The sequence below is a fragment of the Hyalella azteca genome, unplaced genomic scaffold, assembly GCF_000764305.2.
Source record: "Hyalella azteca isolate HAZT.00-mixed unplaced genomic scaffold, Hazt_2.0.2 contig4041, whole genome shotgun sequence".
Classification (NCBI taxonomy): domain Eukaryota; kingdom Metazoa; phylum Arthropoda; class Malacostraca; order Amphipoda; family Hyalellidae; genus Hyalella; species Hyalella azteca.
The window spans coordinates 1-18,741 of NW_025934267.1; the positions used below are offsets into that span (position 1 = coordinate 1).

An 18,741-nucleotide genomic window follows, 5' to 3' on the forward strand; every position below is an offset into this window, starting at 1 on the left:
AGACAGTACGACAACAGCTGTGGGAGGTAGACAGTACGACAACAGCTGTAAGAAGAAAGCAGTATGACAACGGTTGGGATAAGCACATACACAGACTGAAAGTGCACTCGAGCATTGATTGATAAGAGAACATAACATGTCTTGCTATCTTTGCATGAAACAATGGAGTAGCATGACTGAGCATGTGATGCAAAATGCTGCTTATACTCAAAGGTTAGAGAGGTGAAACAAATAAAACGGACTGGCAAAAAGTCCACCAGACTACTTCTAGGACAATGGTTATTAATAACCGAAAGTTAGAATAAATATTTATCGTTAATGACGGTCAAGTTTTTCAAGCAACCTTTAAATTAATTTCATCATACCAGCCTCCCAGGCCAAGTGTTAGACAATTCCAGATATTCAACTGTTCAACTATTTTATTTACGGTAATAATAATAAATAATATGATATAAGAACTTTACTGCGATAACATAAGCGCCTCATTATATGAAATTATCCTATCAATATACGGGGTTTTCACAACATAAGACATGCCGCTTGAAATTTAACTGTCAAAAAATTATTCAGTGCGTTTAGTACGTAGCTGCAAGAATATATGTGGGAGGTAGACAGTACGACCACAAACACTGACTCCGTTTTGTTAACAGGATGACTAATGAAGACCTGCGCTCGATAATTTCATTTTAAAACTGCAGTTAGCTGATTCAATAATGGTAATAACACAAAGAAGCAGTTGAGATGAATGCGGTCATAACAAGGCCTGGTAGTGAAACGAAAGAAGGACCAATTGGCAATTAAAACTACTTACGTGAACTTCCACTCCATCTTGCACAGTCAAAACGTATTTGTGAACCGGCACTGTTTTGCCCGATTCTGGGTCAGTGTAATTACCAAACAGTTCTTTTGTCACCCCCATTCTATTTTGCAGAGGATGAGATATTTTAGAGACGGGTGAACTGGTGAAGTACAACCAGCACGCTGGTTCGAGTGACACTAGTACGGATGGATACTCAGTGCCCACTTCTCAGCACAGTGCCGGTGGCCAAACAAGTTTCAATAGGTCCGCATTGAAATTCACGCATCCTGTAATTTAAATGCTACAAATGAAAACTACGCGACTACGAGGATGATCATTATCTTATTAGTTTTTACTCGTTATTTTTCATTTCTAACTGTTTAAATTTTCAATTTGAGGCAAACGTATGTACAAAATTCAATGCGTTCTGATTTTTTAATAATACGATACATCCCTCAATATCAGATTATTTCAGGAGTAGTTTACGATGAAACTGAGAAAAAAATTGATAGATAATATCGACCAAAAGGCGGACATATGCAAGGATCCTACTCTGCGTTCGATTTGCATTTGCGTAGGCACCGTAGCATACGTTTTGGTGGGCTTGTAAAGTGTAATTTGGTCTCCACTTTACAGAAGTCCGTGGTCACTTTTAAGGCGCCAATACTTCAGTCGGTGGCGCGCCTCATCGTAAACAAGTAAGTCACATTTTTTGCAAGTACTGGTCGCCTCGAGTCTTTCGGAAGGGGATAACCTGGGGAAGGATAATGCTGCTACAACTGTGAAATTGTGAATGCTAGCACTGCCAGTGCCAGCCTGCCAGGTGTGACAAGTGGCCTGAGTGCGCAACAATACAACAAACCAAACATCATCATCCACTGTACACTACATTGACTACAATCAGTACAATGCGTCGGTGCGAGGTTTATCAAAGGTGTGTTTGTTTATCTTTTTGAAGTGTGTAGAAGTAGAAGCGTGGTGTAGCATTGGTGCTACCTAATTGCTGATGAAAGTTATGAAACAACTGGTAAGAGTTGTGCTTGTGCCAAGTCATCAGTCATTACTGATGACTTGCAGTTTACCCTTAGGCCTTAAGTTACCTTTCACTTTCAACAATGTATCAGTTGTGTGAAAGGTTTAAGGTTACCTACTTAATTAGCATAGTGATTGCCAAAAAGAATGTCTAGACTAGACATTAGTCTAATGATTATTAAAACCTAGTCTAGAGTGCCTCTAGACTGTGACTAGACAGTCGAGTCACAGTCTAGACTATAACTTTACCAACTTCATGCCACTGCACCTTGCCACTGGCCCACTTGCCAGTTGCCAGGGTAGTGATGTTTCTATTTAATGTTCTGCCGTGGTTCTTACATGATCGTACCTTCATGGTTTTGGCATGGCTGACACTCCCATCATCCCATGTGCTTGCACTGTGGGGTGGAGGATACCATAGACTAGAGCATTTTCTCCAAGCATGCACGGCTGCACGCAGTACCGCCTGGAACGTCAGGTGCTGATCAATAGTACCCAAGCCTTGGGTGTCCAGCATCCATCTGTTCAGATACTTCTTGGAGGAGGCAACTTATGCATAAATGTTCAGCATGCAATAATAAGAGCAACAGTCATCTATTTAACACAGACAAATTGCCTGGCTTCTCTGTAATGCACAAGTAACATCTTGGTTTTAGCTCAGTCCAAAAGCTATAAGCCCATTGAATAAGATCTCAAAGAACCAGTGAAATAATACTGAAACTTCCCAAGTAAATACTGCTGAGTCCAGGTGTAACAAGTGGTCATCGGGCGGCTACTTCCTCACCTTCAAGCTGCTAACAACAACTATTTAATGTTGACTAAACATTGATTAAAATGTCTATCAAAATTTAGAAAAGAATATTCATGATTAAAAAAAATTTATTTACAAAATAATATAAAATTTTGTTGCAAATTCTGATGATGACAGTTTTTTATTAAATTAATAATCTATATATTTGATCATGCCTTGTTCTTGTTGCAGAAAAGAATGCAACAGGCCTAACCAGTAACCACTACCAGGCTTATTCATCAACAGCAAAGATGCTATGCTATGCAGTGTTCTACTGTAGCTACACCAAGTTGACAAAGAAACAGTTGGGAATTAAGATGAACTGGTGGGATCATTGCAGAGCTGCAGAGGTGGCAATCCATTTCAGAGGCAGTGATCCCTTGTGGCCTGGGAGCTGGGACTGCTACATCCAAAACAAATACTAAGGATACCAAACAAGAAACTGCATCATCTAATGCTAATCATCATCATCGAGAGGATAGCTGCTATGAGTTTGACAAAAGGCTGAGTGTCAGCTAGACTCACAAGTCTGCTGGTAAGAGACAGACAGTAAGAGCTGTGTCAAGTCAGAACTCAGAGAGTGTGTAAAAAAACTAATGTTACAAGGTTTTAATTTTTCAGGAGGACATGACTAACATGAATCCTAGTCTCCATTCAATGTTTCATAAATTGAATATAGGAAACATTATTCAATTTTACCTTCACTTACTTTAATCAGTTCATTACAGCTTAAAGTTGTGAGATCAACAGATGTTTTTAGTTGGTTCTCTTAGTTTTTAACATAGTCATGCATTTAATGTAGACTGTAGGTGGAATCAGCATTCATTATGGACTTGTATTACTATGATTAATCAGAGGGAGGTATTTTACAATAGCATTTCATCAATATGTGGTAGTTATGTATTGTGTGATTAAATAAAAAATTTATATTTTTTCTAGCTCAGTCCTGGAAACTACAACTGATCCAGATTTGCAGTTGTCAAAGTTTCAGCAGTCAGAGCCTCTATGGAATCAAGAAGTGTGAGAGATGAAGAAAATCTCTGTGAAGGAAGAACCATTTCTTACATGATGAGGGGTATAAATTTGAAAATGTGTGAAAATTTGATTCATTTTTGAGAAAAATATGGGGATAAATTATGATGCAAATTATTTATTAGTTATAGGCATCCTAAATGAGGTCAACCTTTTTTAAAGACACACTTTAGTGTAGACTTGTATTTCTTCCCCTTATATATTTATATTTATTTTGTTAAAAATCATTGGTAAAAATGTTGGGCCTCATTAGAGAATATTCAAATACAATTATGAAAATCTCATTACTTCTCATTTAGATTTATTCTAACTTTCATTTATATGGCACTGAAATCTAAAACAGTTGTGGCAGGATTGATCAAGTAAGCCTGTCAGCTCTGGATTTGGGGGCCAGCAAGCTTCATCTCCCACATCCACCATCATGTGCACAATGAAAGCTCCAACTGAGGCTCGTGATGCACATGGCTGGCTTGGCTCACTAACCCTCTCCACTGCCCTTGGCATTGCCTAAGAAGGCTAAGATGCTGGTGGGCAAATTAGTCTCAGGGTGATACTAGACTTTGAGATGTAAAGTTGTCAAGCATGTTCACTCTTATTTTTGTTCAATAAATTCAATTGATTTATTTCAGACTTTGGTAAATATCATTTAATAGAGTACCATAATATTGTAGTTAATGGAGAAACATTTCACTTGGCATTAGGGAGAAGCAGATTTGAGGATGGGTGGCAAGACGATTTCATTTTCTGCACTGCCAGGCTGCATCCTCAACCATAAATGCAACCAAATGAAGCACAAACAGCCTTGAAGCTACCAAGGCTGAGTGCTTACTACACCGAAACCATTAATGATCAAGAGTGCCAGTACAATGATAGATTTTTCACCCGTGCAGATACTAAATTACTTCCAAGATTGGTTTGCCTACCAAATTCAAAAGGAGTACTCTAAAATGGGTTAAGACAAGATTGAGGGAAGAAAAAAACAAGCCCGTGCTGGACATTATATTAGTATTAGATTAAATTTCATAGTAGAACCTATTAGAACATTATTTTCAGTTATTCCAGTGTATGTTTTCACCCTGTGCTGCCTATAATAAATCAGTGAAAACTTTTTATTATGTAATAATATAGAGTAGATTCAGAAAATAGACTCAGAAATAAGTAGTGTCTTGGCTCATAAATATTTTCCCTCCAATTTCCTTGATATGGGCAGGTAACCTGTCCTAAAAAAAATACATTTACAGTATTAGCATACTAGGCCCTCCAATCTATCAATGTTACTGCCCTACATGCCAACTGGCGCTGTGACATTTGGTAGATCATGTTGCTTTCTGTCACTTAGATTTTTTATGCCTGTTACATGTGCCTGCTAAGTTGTAAAATGATATATTATTTGCTTTTAGCAGGCAAATTGTCAGCTAAATTGTCAGCAAATATCAGCTATTACAAAATTACTCAATTGGTCACTGAAAATTATGTCTTGAAGTACCATGACAAAATTGCATGGTAAACAGCAAGGAAGACAAGAAAACAACTTGAGCTAATAGTTCTTTAATAATACTGCATTATAGACGTTCTTGTAGGAGTTGGAATCTTTCAATTGAACGAATACAACTTGAATTACATCTCGAGCATTGACATTAGCGTACAAACTTAAGTTAGATTTGATATATACCTACAACAGTCCTTGACTGTCACCCATTCTCATCCATACCTTGAGCGGTTCAACTGCAACAGAAAAGTTGCCTGATTGAAGTACCTAGTGTTGCGAGAATGGCTATCAGTAGCAATCCTGATGATTATTTGGCTACTCTTGGCGTTGGTATTAATTATGCCAAAACTGACTATAAAATTTATTTTGTATATATTGTATATTTTTGCCTGCAGATTATTAATTTAAATTTTTTACAAATCTTTAGAAGTCTACAAAATTATGTAAATATCGCCGTGGCCAGTAAATAGCACATTATTGCCTAATGATATAATCATGCTGTAGGAATTGTTTCCTTCTCTTTCGTTAAAATTATATTTTTTATGACCGTGTTCCAGGAGACGCTCTTGACAGCAGCGGCGCGTCTGGAGCGTCCAGTTCCGACCAACTCACCGAGACGCTTGTCTTTTCCCGGCATTGATTTTGTGGAACTTACAACCGCGACTAAATCGTTGTGTTCTTTAGAAGCCTTTGTCGGAAACAAGGCATTGTTGCTCGGTTCATGATTATTCTTTTGTCAATGAAAAATCTCTGAAGAGGCATGGTCTTCTAATGCACTTTTTACCTTTAGTCACTTGTCTGTTATTGGTGTAAATTTGCTTGCAGTGCATAGCGAAGCCTTGTTCAACAAGTTTTAACCGTATAAATTAAAATCATTGCTTCTGAAAGTATAGATATGTATTGCTGCAATTCGGGTCATGCCCACAAAAAGTTAATTAATCCCTGTGAAATTAACGTATATGGCCAATTAGTCTCAGTGCGGCCGGAGAGGAGGAATTTCTGTGCATCGCTTTTGCGACGAAAAATAATTCCAGAGAACAAACTGTCTGTCGCGATGGTGCCAGAAACTTCAGTGTTGTAAAGTGTACTGTCTAATCAATAATCAGTCTTAAATAAATTCGATTCTCAAATAAAACTTAGGAATTTTACCCCGCTTATTATTAAATTCATAAACAATGATAGAAGACACTGGGATTTTAGGCCAATATTAATAGAAAATACTGAGATTTTAGGGCAATAATAATAGGAGATGATTTGATTTTACAGCAATAATAATGGAAGTCCGAGATTTTAGGGCAATAATTTAACCAAGAAAATATAGAAGTTTAAATCCTGTTGCGAGCTGAAGACATTTCATATTATATCCTGTAGAACAACGGGATTCGAGAATTCCTGGAGAAATATTTCAGTATCATGAATCACGGTTACAATATAAATAGAAACATGACAAGTTAGCCTTTGATTTTTGCTCATAGTGCTGAAGCTACTCGCGGCCGTGTCTATTTTGGGTTATTTTGGTAGCTTGAAGACAGCTGTGACGTGATTCTTATTTACTATTGTCAGCTTTTTTTACTATATAATACCTTCATACTCTATATATTGTTCACATCGGGAAATTTAAGTTTTGTGCATCCTATTGAAAACAAGGCAATGTGTAATGCAGTTTCAAGCTCTGAAAATAAGTGTAAATTTTTGTTCTTGGAATTTCTATTACTATTAGTACATAATTAGTGATATTAATTCATTTGTAAATTTCGAAGATCTGGCCAGGCTGGCCTGAGTAGCTAGTGTTGCTACTATGTGCAGAGTTGTTATTTTCACAGTACAGGTACTTCGTACACCCATAATTATAATGAAGAGATGTTTCCTTATAAGCACTACTCATTAATGCGGCACTAACGTAAAGTGTGGACACTGCATTACTTCTCATGGTCACATTTCGTTTCATATTTTCTTTCTACATTTTTATAAAAACGACTGTTGCTTTGAAACTATCCCAAAATAGTTTATGAATTATTTCTGTCTTCAAAATGCGTATGGACTGGCCACGTATACTGCACATTCGTCACCATTTTGAGATACAAACATTTTGATTATTCATTACCACTGTTTATAGTTGATTTTTTCACAGTTCTTGTGCCTTTTCTTTCTTCATTCTGTCTTCCTGGAACAATTAGAGATAATTTTTAAATTTAAAATCTCTGTTTCGAAATTCAAATCGAGATGGATAATCCTTCTGCAGTTAATTTATATAATGCACAAAAATACAATGAACAGAGTTAACGTAAGTAGAAAAAGCTAATAATTTGAGCACATAAGGCCCATAATTTTGGATGCCATGCATTGTTTCAACGTCAATTAATAAAGTTTTCGATGCCTGTCCCTTTGCTGACCTTTCTGGTGACAGACATGGGCTGCACCCCCGTCCTACACGCTGGCACCGCCTCCCTACACACCATCTTCGTCAGCTGCTCAGGCGACGGCTTCTCATACCGCGTGTACGCCAGCAGGAGCGAAGTCGTCAGGGCCTCTTCGTAGTGTCCTGAGAGTGACAGCTTTGCTACAACTCTGTATTATTTAATATTGTCTATCATGGTATTGTGTGGATAGGATATAATTTTGGTGTGTGCCTTTATATAATTGTGCTTTTACTGGTACTCCATGCTTGTTACCAATAAATCATCATTACGCATTCCCTTCATTGGCTGCTGGAAGGTGGAGAGACTGGGTAAGCTGGAGGTACGGCCATAATGAGTTCATATTTGTAAAGTGGAAATAAGGAAAACCGGTCCGGTGTAGAGCTGCAAAATAAATTTGAAATCAAGGTTATTTTTAATATTTTGTTGTTCAATGTTGTTCACCAAGTATGCCAGTGCAGAGCTTGACCATCTTGGGCGGCGACAGGACGTAAGAGTTGAGCTTGTGGACGTTACAGGCGGTGAAGCAGGCGGTGTCAACGTGGTCTTTCATCGAACCTTCCTCGGCCTCCCATTTGTCCAACAGCTTGGACACCTCTGCGAAATTTGTGGGACTTTATTAGGAAATGCAAATTTAAGAGATTAAAGTCCTGCAAAATATTTACACTTTTACAGGGTATGGGATTATGTTGTCGGCTATATGAAGGCATACTAAGAACTTACAGGGGTTTAAATGACAGTAAAAAATTTACGAAAATTGTTTGTTGAAAGAATTTCACAAAGAAGCTATGCAAAATAATTGCTTATCTGCAGCTAAAATGTCACTATGTAACACATAATTGGGAAAGAGGAATTTGTGTTATTGAGGCATTCTGTTTGAGTGAAAAATTGTGAATAAACAGATTTTCAGGTGCACAAGTTATTTATTAGAAATTACTAATTTTTGAATTATTAATTATTGAATTATTAATTATTGAATTATTCGACTCACTCACCCATAACAAGGCCATAGCAACCCTCACAAAACGCTGCTGGGTCTTGAAAAAGTTTGTCTGCGGGAATTTCTGCCTTGGGACCGTACACAATCTGGACGGGAGAGGAAAATGTGACTGCGAAGCCTAAGCTGGCTGATTATATCAATATCATTGAATCAGGTGATCAACATTATAAATATTTAGGTCTATTGTCGTATCTTCTTTCTCTGAAGGTAGAAAGAGGATACGATTTGTAACTCAGTTTTGCTGTTTAAATATCAAGAACATAAGATTTAAAAATAATTATTTGACTGTAAAATATCTTGTAAAATCATGTGGGATGGGAAAAGTCCTATACTCAGCACAAAAAAAGGCGTTGCCGTTCAAAAAGTGTCACACTTCCCACAGCAGGAGCAGAGAGTGTGCAAAGCAATGATACGTTCTTTTAATAGGCCAAACTGGCTAAGGGTGGGCCTATCACTGGGTCAGAAAGGCAAAAAGTGCATTGATATTTGAACAAAGTTTCAATTTTTTATTTGAGTATATCTAAAAGGTCTAGAGAAGGAAAGTAACTGAGGGGATGAATTAAATAAGGAAACTTGTAAGAATTGTTCAAGCCCTATGAAAATTTTGGTTCGTGAATTTCTTCTAGAGTTTACAAAATTCCAGCGATAATTCATACCGATTTCTGAGATTTGAAAACAATGTTCGGTTGTTTTACCTGCCCGTCAGCGTTGACTTGAATTTCTGACAGCACTTCGGATTTTTTTGGTGCATTAGAAGACTTGATGCAGCTAACGGCGAGTATTAAACTTAATAATTTGATGAGGCAATGAAAAGTACGCTGATATGATGAAGCCATTTTCTAAAATACACGAATATCCTGGTTGAAAAAAAAATTAAGAAAATCCTGGGATTTGAATAGCCAGCTAATTTTTGAGATGCGAAAAACTAGGGGATAAGAGTATGTATAGTTGCCGAAATGAAAAACTATTCGGCTTTACAGACGGTTAAGTAGTGATAACGAGGCGGACGTTTAAATTACGTAATTAATTTTTTCAATACTTGATATTAGTCTGAGTATGGGTGCGACAATTTTAATTCGGCAATTCAGTATTTTGTTTACAATCATTAAATGGATAATGAATGTTTCGAAAAGTAATACGACTGGACGATTCCTTGAACCGTTGCACATCCTCGAATATAACCTACTATCCCATGTATTTGAACACACTGAATTTTCATGCACTGAATTGAAGTATGTAAGTCATGTTACTTAAGCACACTGAGTCATCAGGCACTGAAGTTTAAGGCACGTTGCTTGTACGTCAAGCGTCATAGACTGAGGTCTTTCTGCATCCGCCCCTAAGTCATGAAGCTTTATCAAAGTTCCTTATCATTTTCCTCTCAGGAACAAAGGCTTATCATTCAACTTATCATTCTCTTGTCTAGAAAAGCTTTCAAGTATAAAAACAGATTATACTGAGAAGCAAAGAATGGAGAAAAAAAATTTCCAAATATTTGTTTGGACATTCGAAAATAATGGATTGAGCTAGAATATTAGGGATTTATATAATTTATTTCATTTGCAATAAAATCTAACATTGTTGAAAGGACTTATTTTCTTTCAAGTAAAAAAGTATTTGGTCACATATATATTCTTAATCTGACTGATTTTTGCATGCATTAAGTTTGTACGTAGCCTGAAGAACCGACCGCAAAGTTGTCGGAGAAGTGGTTAACGAAATTTTAATTCCATTTTCAAATATTATTTATTTTTGAATAGAAAATTGAAATTTTAAATATATTATATGTAATTAAATTACTTAAATCAACCGAAAAACATATATTTTGTCAGATGTATTGTCTGCAAATTCTCGCGAAGTCTCGCGCAACGCGAGATAAGGGAGCTCGCAGCCTGTTGTAAACACGGCGTTTGTTTACGTATTTGTGTGGTGTGTCTTACTTAATTCAATCATTTATAGATTTTTGTACCCAAACCAACACCGTGTACTATGGCCACTGCAACTACGCAAGTAGTGCAAGGTATGTTCATGTTGTTTTTAAGATCTTTTATCGGTTCCTCTTAAATAAGATCAAATTGTAGAGGCATCATCTTTCTTTCAAAACGGACAGTTCTATAATTTAGGTAGCCTAAAAACTAATTTGCGCAAAGTTAACAACTATTACATATTTACATGATCTCTCCTAGTGAATTAGTATAAAAATTTATTTCTTCACAAGATCTTTACAACTGATGTGCCCTCATATGACTTCTTACAAATATTCTTCAGAAATTCTTGATGAGAATCAAACTTCAGTCTTCCATCTCTAAGGCTAAGCCTCTAACTCCAAGGTAGTTATTTTGAAAAATCTGCAAGAAAGTGATAATGTTTTAAGCCTAGCATATGAATCCAATTACCAGGGTGCAGAAAGTGGGTGAATACCTTATGATCTTTGGCAAAGCATCAGTAGCAAAAAGTCAAAAAGCAAGCCTTCAGAATTAGAAGATCTTGCCAAAAGATTTGGATATAAATTATTGCATTTTAGAATTTAGATATTTGCAAATCTTTGATGATGCTAACTGCTCACGGGTGGAAAAGTCCAACTTTTTCTGAAATATTGCAGCTCTAACAGGGTAAATGCACCATATTCCGACCCAGGGTGCAGAAGGTGGAAGCAGTGTCACCAACATAGTGGCAAATCAGAGATTTTTTAGAAATTGCTCTAATGTGACCGCAACTACATTTTGTTTACATTTTTTTGGCGGGAACTCATCGCAACCGATTTCCAGACAAGCTTTACTGCATCCTGATCCATCCAACATACCAGAAACCTTACTTTTTTTCTAAATAGTTGGCCGAAGACTGACAAATATATTGAATGCAAGAATTACAATCTAAATGTTTTGGTAAGATCTTCTGAAGGCGTAAATTTTGCTACTGAAGCGACTTGCAATATTCATCCACTCTCTGCACAGTGGATTCCGACATCGTGGGTAATTCCGACATCTCAACTCTTTCCTTTATATTAAGCTTTCAGCTTTGTCTTAGTTCCACGCATGCGTAGATGGCTGAAATAGTGACGTCATACTATTGCACACAATATTTCCGCAAAATACTAGGTATTGTGGGAAAATGTCAAGATCCTCGGAGCAAAAGTCCACATCACCCAGTGAGAACATTGAAAAACATATGAAAGTTGATAATTGACCTTGCTCTACCAAATAGTGATAAAAATGTTTGTGTAGAAAGAATATTATGGTTTGAAACTTTTGAATAAGTCTGTGAATATATTAGGAATCCTTTAAGTATACCTACTTGTATTTGCTGATTTTAAGTGGTAAATAAATTAATAGATGATTAAGTTAAGGGACGGTTTTAGACACATAAAAACTAATTCCGACATAGCTCGGAATTAAACACAGACAGCTCGTTCCGAGCTGTGTCTTATTCCGATACAGCTCACACAGAGTATCGGAATTCTTACAAAGGGCGTCGGAATTACGGATTTCGATTTTGAAGCACTGTCAGAACTCGGAATTAGTCTCACAAAATGCCGCATTTAGTCACACACATGTCGGAATTCAGCGATTTCATAGATTTGAATTCTAAAGGTTTTAAAATAAATATGGCCACAGTTTGTGACGTTTTATCATTGCTGGTGCATAGTATTGTGTTTAAAGAGTGACGTAAACCAATCAGAACTCAAGTTGCGCATATGGTGATCTATTTATAGCCATTTATTTCTTGCTACGTCCTTAAGGTGTTGGAATATGGTGTGTTTACCCTATCATATTTTACTAGGTATGAAATATCATGGCTCTAATGTCATGTATTTTTGTTTCATTGATAAAATCTTGGTTTGCACTCTGCAAACATGTTGTTTCATAAAATTTTCAACTAATATACTGCACAGCGTAACAAGTTAACCTAAAACATTTCATCATAGATCACGTAGTTGTGGTCACATCAGAGTGGTCATACTGCATTATCACATGATCAGTTGCCACTCAAGTGAAGACAAATGTTTGTGCTGACTGTTTTTAGGGTAAAATTAGAGATTAGGGGTAATACATGCGTGGGACTTGGTAAAAAGTTTGTGGCTGCTTGTGATTCAATTATCTACTGCAATACCTGAGGTGTTGAAGATACACTCATCAAATTACCAGTTCCCTTCTTCAGACAGAAACTGCACTATTAAGAAAAACCTTTTGGTTTTCCATTTAATATGCAAATTTTTGATAAACATTTTCTGTATTTAACCCTTAGCAAGATGAGAAAGAGCAAAATTTTCAGTGATATATTGTACCACCCAGGTCACTTTTTTTTGTGTTCATTTCAAAATTTGTAGCTCAGTTTTGTAGTTTAAATATCAAGAAAAGAATAATAATTTTAATAAGATTTAAAAATAATAATTTGACTGTAAATATCTTGTAAAATCATGTGGGATGGGAAAAGTCCTAACTTTCTCGAAATAATGTGTCTTTAATATTGAAATATTTTGTTTGGTAGCCTTGGTAGGTAAGATGGAGTGAAACCTTACAGTGTCAAAGGTCATTAGGAAATCCTATTTCTTACTTGAATTTTGCAACTCTAAATTGACTAGGTTGTATTTGATAGTGGGGGTGATAGGTCAGTTTTTCTGGGCACTTAAGGCCACTGTTAATTCTATGACATCACTGGCTTGCTGACCCGCCAGAACCATTTGATTGCATTACACAACACCCTGGACAAGCCAGGTACTCATTTATCAACCAGAGTTGGATGAATGGCTGAGTTGACCATGAGCCGAGCTTCCCAGAAGAACTTGACCTCGGTGGGACTCGAACCCGGGAGCTGGGTGCGAGAGACCGAGTCTCTCACCACTGCACCACCACAGCTTGAAAGGAAAATATAGCTTTAGATTTCTAGATCCAATTTGATATGTGCATTTGTTAATATATTATCCCTCTTGGATTCAACCATAAAACTGACACATTGCCAACAATTCTGGAATTGTGAGGGCTCAATTATGCACTTGGATTAGCAATTAGATTGAAGATAATTAAACTGGTGAAAACATGCCATGTTAAAAAGAGTAGGAAAGCTCTAGTTGTAGCTAAAAAAGTAGATTTATTTCATGCTGACCACACCTGGCTTCAAATGCATGTGTTCTGGTTAAATCCAAAATATTATTGCTGGTGAACATGACATTTAATACATTGTGAACTTACATGTTTCAGTAAACGGTATCTTGCACAGTGACCACTGACCATATGCTTTGCTCTACCATCTATGGTACACAAATTTGAAAATCGTTATTTATCCATTCATTTAATTTGAAATTTAATATTTGAAACAAAATTATCCTTGTTGTCTTTAAATTGAACACTGTAACTTATCTTCTATCATAAAATCAACAGCCAAAGAATTTGTCCGGTCTGTACAAATTTCAGACAGAAATAATGGCAAAGCATAGAGTTTTTTAGACTTCCTCAAGTTTAATATTGAGTTCTATCAGTAGACTAGTAAAGTATCATGGATACCATCATTATCATACATAAGATATTGGTTAAAATCTTGAGTAAATGAGGAAATTAAAAATGAACTGATACTATAAAATCTCTGGTTTGATTCTACTTGTTCAGATTTAGAAAAGGCAATATCTTATTACATTGGCCCCAGAAAGCTTCCAAATGTATAGAGGTTGTAATAGTTGATATAATTGACCCAAAGTAAAAAATTGGCAGAAACAATATGTGAATGAGACAAACTGCAGAGTTTGAATCTAAATTTTTTGTTTAAGAAAATGTTTCTTAGGTCATGATTTTGCCATCTTCTCCAAGTTTGCCTCCCACAGTCATAACAAGTTAGAAGTTTACAATAAATTCTATGCATGATAGTACAAAGGCACTATACATGATGGTACCAAGGAATTCAATGTGCCAGTTGTTGTGTAGTTCATACAGGTAAAGTTGTGTAGTTTATATGTTGTTGTTTGTGAAGTTTGTTACATTACATTGCTGATGGTTCAATAATGTATACGTAGGGCTTGTCCCATATTACATGCATATATACTTACATGGCTCCATTAAAAATGATTGAGGTACCTATACTATATATTTTATGGTCCATTTTATTTTTGTCTTTTATCTTCAATCAGTACAAAAAGTACATAAAAGATATGAAGATAATTTGATACATACTACATTAATTTCAATAACTGATTTAGTTCAGTAATATATTATGTTAACAATAACAATTCCGTAAGAAGGTTCTTGTGCAATGTCTCTGTTGTATTTTATTCTTCAAACAATACAAAAATGCATTTGATAATGGATAATAATACATGTAATGCAATAATAGTACTTTCCACTTTCTCAGGGAGCATGGAGGCCCGCAAGCGCCGTGCTGGCTCCTTGGGGTGAGTTATAACTCATTAGACCATTTTTTCTCATTAAGATCACGCATTAGACCATTTCAGTCTCATTATGATAACTCTCCTAATTATACACAGGCTGTTATTTAATTATTGTTTATATTCATATATTATTGCAGCGTGTCATGACTTGTCTTCAAGTATTCTTTACATTCATCTTATAGGAGGAGTATTTGATAGTGTTTGTTGTTATTTAGGTGTGGTAATTTCCTTAAAGTTTGTACACTAGGCCGACTGAATGAGATGGAAAACGATGCAAAAAATGTTAGTACATTTAACCATCTATAAATTATACCGATTGAATTACAACATTTCTTCCCCTCCTCCCTTAACGAGGGCTGGCTGGGCAGTCGATACTCAGATAAATGAGCGGCTCTTTTTGTCCAAATAGTGACCCATTTTTTATTGAATGAAGTAATCAGACATGGAACTGATACTCCTTTTTCCTGAGCCTAACTGGGCCAAAATAACTCATACTAGAGGAAAAAATGCATCGCTATTTGTACGAAATCCCATTCATTTCTGTGAGTGGAGAGCTCGATATATCCACGTACAACTATACTCTTAACTTCATCAATAACTCTGACCATGATATAAATTCATTCAATAATGATTACTATGCTCATTATTTCATCAACATTCAACAATAACTAATGTTTGTGTCTTGACACATACTTTTGTCTTTAAATCACTCGGAAGTGTTGTAACTTAAGAGCTCCAATTGACAGATGTGTTGGAACAGAACTTAACATTTGTAGGCACTTAACATTCTTTACGTAAAGTACTAGGTTATTAATAATTCTAATTTTCCGATATTTATGGAAAACTTGAAGATTTGTACGCATCTAGTGAGTCAGGCTGCCTTGCTGTCGCTGCAGCTATACTGTCACTCGTTATGTTGATTGCGGTAGGTGTGTAGCGTGCGTAGAGCTACAGGTGTGTAGCGTGCGTAGAGCTACAGGCGTGTAGCGTGCGTAGAGCTACAGGTGTGTAGCGTGCGTAGAGCTACAGGCGTGTAGCCAGAACTACACGCCTGTAGCGCGTGTAGCAGCAGGCGCACCATCACCCTGATCTCGATGCGTGACCAACCACTTGTCTCGTCGTGACCGATGAACACGAGCGAACCCCGCACCCCCACCCCAGCCCCGACCCCTCACAACCCCGCCTCTTAAGCACCAGCTCCTTCCATAACGCAACCCTCCACAAACCTCCCCAACCCTCGTTCTCTCCAACTCCAACTATGTCTTCCCAGGTTGGAAACGTTTGTCATTCCCAACTCCCTACAACCTTTTTTATACAATTCCCTTTCCTCTACAATACTCCCCCTCTTTCTTTCTACAGTTCCCCTCTTCTTACAATCCTTCTCTTCTTACTGTTCTTCTTTCCCTAGAATCTTCTCCCTATATACAATGCCCCTTCTCATGCACCCATGACACCTAACCCTCCCTACACATGCTAGCTGAACCCTCCCACTCCCTCCAACACCCACTGCACTCCCCATCTTTTTCAACCTCTTCCCCTCCCTCTTATCAAGGCACTTTACTTCCCCATCACTGCTCCTCATCATGCCATCCTGCCACCCTACCCCCATATCTTCCCTGGTCTTCCCCATTCCACCATTCCTTCCCTTATCCCCCCGGGGGTATTTTATAAATAAATTTGTCACGTAAGTAAATCATAACATATTTATTAATCCTTTATTTATATCACGCCATCAATTTCCGGGGAAAGGAAATTTAGTGTAGGCGTCCCGTAGTCATTACCAGTTGACATGATTATTTATGTTGAATTTTTTAATTTTTTATGTTGATAATGAAGTTACAATGAAGGTAACATCGTGCGCTGGCCAACGCCCCGTAGCCCTCGTCTTACCTTCCGCATTCCTGCGTTAATTGTGCCTTAATATACACTCAGGCAAATGAGTGAGACTTTATACAAATAAAGGCCTTATCGCGCACTGGGAGAAATAAGCGAGACTTTGGACAAATAGCGATGCACGTTTTGCCTTTTTTTTGGGTCATCTTGACCCAGTTTGAATCGGCAATAAGGGCGTATCAGTGCTACGTGCAGTAAATGTGTCATCATTTGGACAAGATGATCCAGTCATATTTCTGAGTGATTAACTTGTTTGATTGAGTTGGAAGAAACTTAATGGACATTGGCTTAAAGTTAATTAATACTTTGCTATAGGATACTTAAGTTAATAGTTACTGGATAAATAGCAAGCAGTGAAGTTATCACTCAAGTCGAGAAAACCCAATGCATGTTTTTATAAGGAAAACGTTGGTTGGTTGTCTTGATTTAATACAAATTAATATATTAATCGGCGTCTAATCATCGAGTGTTTACCGACATACTTTACGAAGTTTATGCCGAGACCCATGACCCATTTTTATACCAATAACCTAGACTCAGAATTATGCTTAAGATAGAAATATTATAATTATATGCATACTGTGGATTATCTCACAATTTTTTATGTTTATGTAGTGAAATTCTGTGGGAACGTTGTTTTTTTCGGCTGGTAGGTACTACTAAGACCATAGTACCGTAAATACCATTCATGAATGGGCTTGTTTTCAGTCGATGAATGACGCTCGTAATGTTATTATAGTAATGGTTAAATTAATCAGCACGTCGCAATAATAGTGATAAGAGTTAATAATGTGATCAGTTTTATCCTAGCGGACAATTCAAGAAAATTAATAGTGAGGCTTGCTGATTTAGGAAACGATTATTTGATTGTGGTTGGGTTCACCATCACAGGTGTGGTGCTAGGTTCACCATCACGTGTGTGGTGGGTTCACCATCACGGGTGTGGTGGGTTCACCATCACGGGTGTGGTGCTATGTTCACCATCACGGGTGTGGTGTTGGGTTCACCATCACGGGTGTGGTGCAAGGTTCACCATCACGGGTGTGGTGCAGGGNCTGCACCGATTTCTCTTCTATACTGGGCGGTACAGAAAAGTCTGGTCAGGTCAGTCAGCTCTGAAAGAATGTCCAAAAACCGCGATCGCTGCCAGTTTCCTCGCTGCAGTGACATGTAAGCAATTCCATGATCTTGCATCGAGTTCAATTTCTCGCCGGAATTGCCATCTGGCAATTGCAATTTGGCCATTGCCATCGGGAAATGGCGGCGTGGCAATCAAGTTTGACCACTGATGGCTGTTTGTGCTGCGGCCGCGGCGGTGACAGTCCGACTGCCGTGCGCAGCGCTGACTTGTTTCTACGTTTGTGCGGCAACTTGTCATGTGTCAACTTGGCATGTGTCAACTTGTCATGTGGCAGCTCGTCATGTGTCAACTTGTCAACTGGCAACTTGTCATGTGGCAACTTGTCATGTGTCAACTTGTCATGCGTCAACTTGTAATGTGGCAGCTTGTCATGCGTCAACTTGTAATGTGGCAGCTTGTCATGTGTCAACTTGTCATGTGGCAACTTGTCATGTGGCAACTTGTCATGTGTCAACTTGCCATGTGTCAACTTGTCGTGTGTCAACTTGTCGTGTGTCAACTTGTCAAGTGGCAACTTGTCATGTGTCAACTTGTCAAGTGGCAACTTGTCATGTGTCAACTTTGTCATTTGTCAACTTGTCATGTGTCAACTTGTCATGTGTCAACTTGTCATGTGTCAACTTGTCATGTGTCAACTTGTCAAGTGGCAACTTGTCATGTGGCAACTTGTAATGTGTCAACTTGTCATGTGGCAACTTGTAATGTGTCAACTTGTCATGTGTCAACTTGTCATGTGTCAACCTGTCATGTGTCAACTTGTCATGTGTCAACC

The 18,741-nt window shown here is 37.5% G+C and overlaps 2 protein-coding genes and 1 long non-coding RNA gene across 8 annotated transcripts in view; 2 read left to right on the forward strand and 1 right to left on the reverse strand.

Annotated features, from left to right (window-relative positions):
* The first annotated feature begins 1,388 nt into the window (after positions 1–1,388).
* Positions 1,389–7,520, forward strand: LOC108665511. Of its 3 annotated transcripts, none has more exons than XR_007156618.1 (5): positions 1,389–1,497; positions 2,962–3,156; positions 3,561–3,696; positions 3,997–4,180; positions 5,700–7,520. It is a non-coding gene; the product is annotated as an uncharacterized LOC108665511 (long non-coding RNA). The 3 variants fall into 3 exon arrangements; XR_001930451.2 differs by lacking the exon at positions 1,389–1,497 and adding an exon at positions 1,654–1,733 and having other exon boundaries at positions 2,814–3,156; XR_001930452.2 differs by lacking the exon at positions 1,389–1,497 and adding an exon at positions 1,654–1,733 and having other exon boundaries at positions 2,814–3,156; positions 3,561–3,641.
* On the reverse strand, positions 6,429–10,092 carry LOC108665510. Its single transcript, XM_018152269.2, has 5 exons — positions 9,255–10,092; positions 8,555–8,645; positions 8,004–8,156; positions 7,536–7,684; positions 6,429–7,306 (listed from the first exon to the last, which is right to left on the reverse strand). Exons 1-5 carry the CDS (start codon positions 9,393–9,395, stop codon positions 7,268–7,270), a joined length of 573 nt encoding a protein of 190 aa, XP_018007758.1. The 5' UTR covers positions 9,396–10,092; the 3' UTR covers positions 6,429–7,267.
* Positions 10,093–10,428: 336 nt separating this feature from the next.
* LOC108665509 (aryl hydrocarbon receptor nuclear translocator homolog) overlaps positions 10,429–18,741 on the forward strand; it is a 62,219-nt gene continuing 53,906 nt past the window's right edge. For 2 of the 4 annotated variants that reach the window (XM_018152265.2, XM_018152267.2), the window contains exons 1-2: positions 10,429–10,579; positions 14,899–14,938. In XM_018152265.2, the coding sequence (XP_018007754.1) occupies positions 10,549–10,579; positions 14,899–14,938 (71 nt within the window). In that variant the 5' untranslated portion in view covers positions 10,429–10,548. The remainder of the gene's footprint in view (positions 10,580–14,898; positions 14,939–18,741) is intronic. The other 2 variants (XM_018152266.2, XM_018152268.2) reach the window with 1 other exon arrangement.

Bases quoted from the DNA above. Each gene is read 5' to 3' on its own strand.
- LOC108665510 (XM_018152269.2), bottom strand. From the start codon at position 9,395: ATGGCTTCATCATATCAGCGTACTTTTCATTGCCTCATCAAATTATTA. The intron at 8,646-9,254 runs GTAAAACAACCG...TCTCCCGTCCAG, and splicing joins AAGTCAACGCTGACGGGCAG to ATTGTGTACGGTCCCAAGGC. The intron at 7,685-8,003 runs GTGAACAACATT...TGTCACTCTCAG, and splicing joins GCTCTGCACTGGCATACTTG to GACACTACGAAGAGGCCCTG.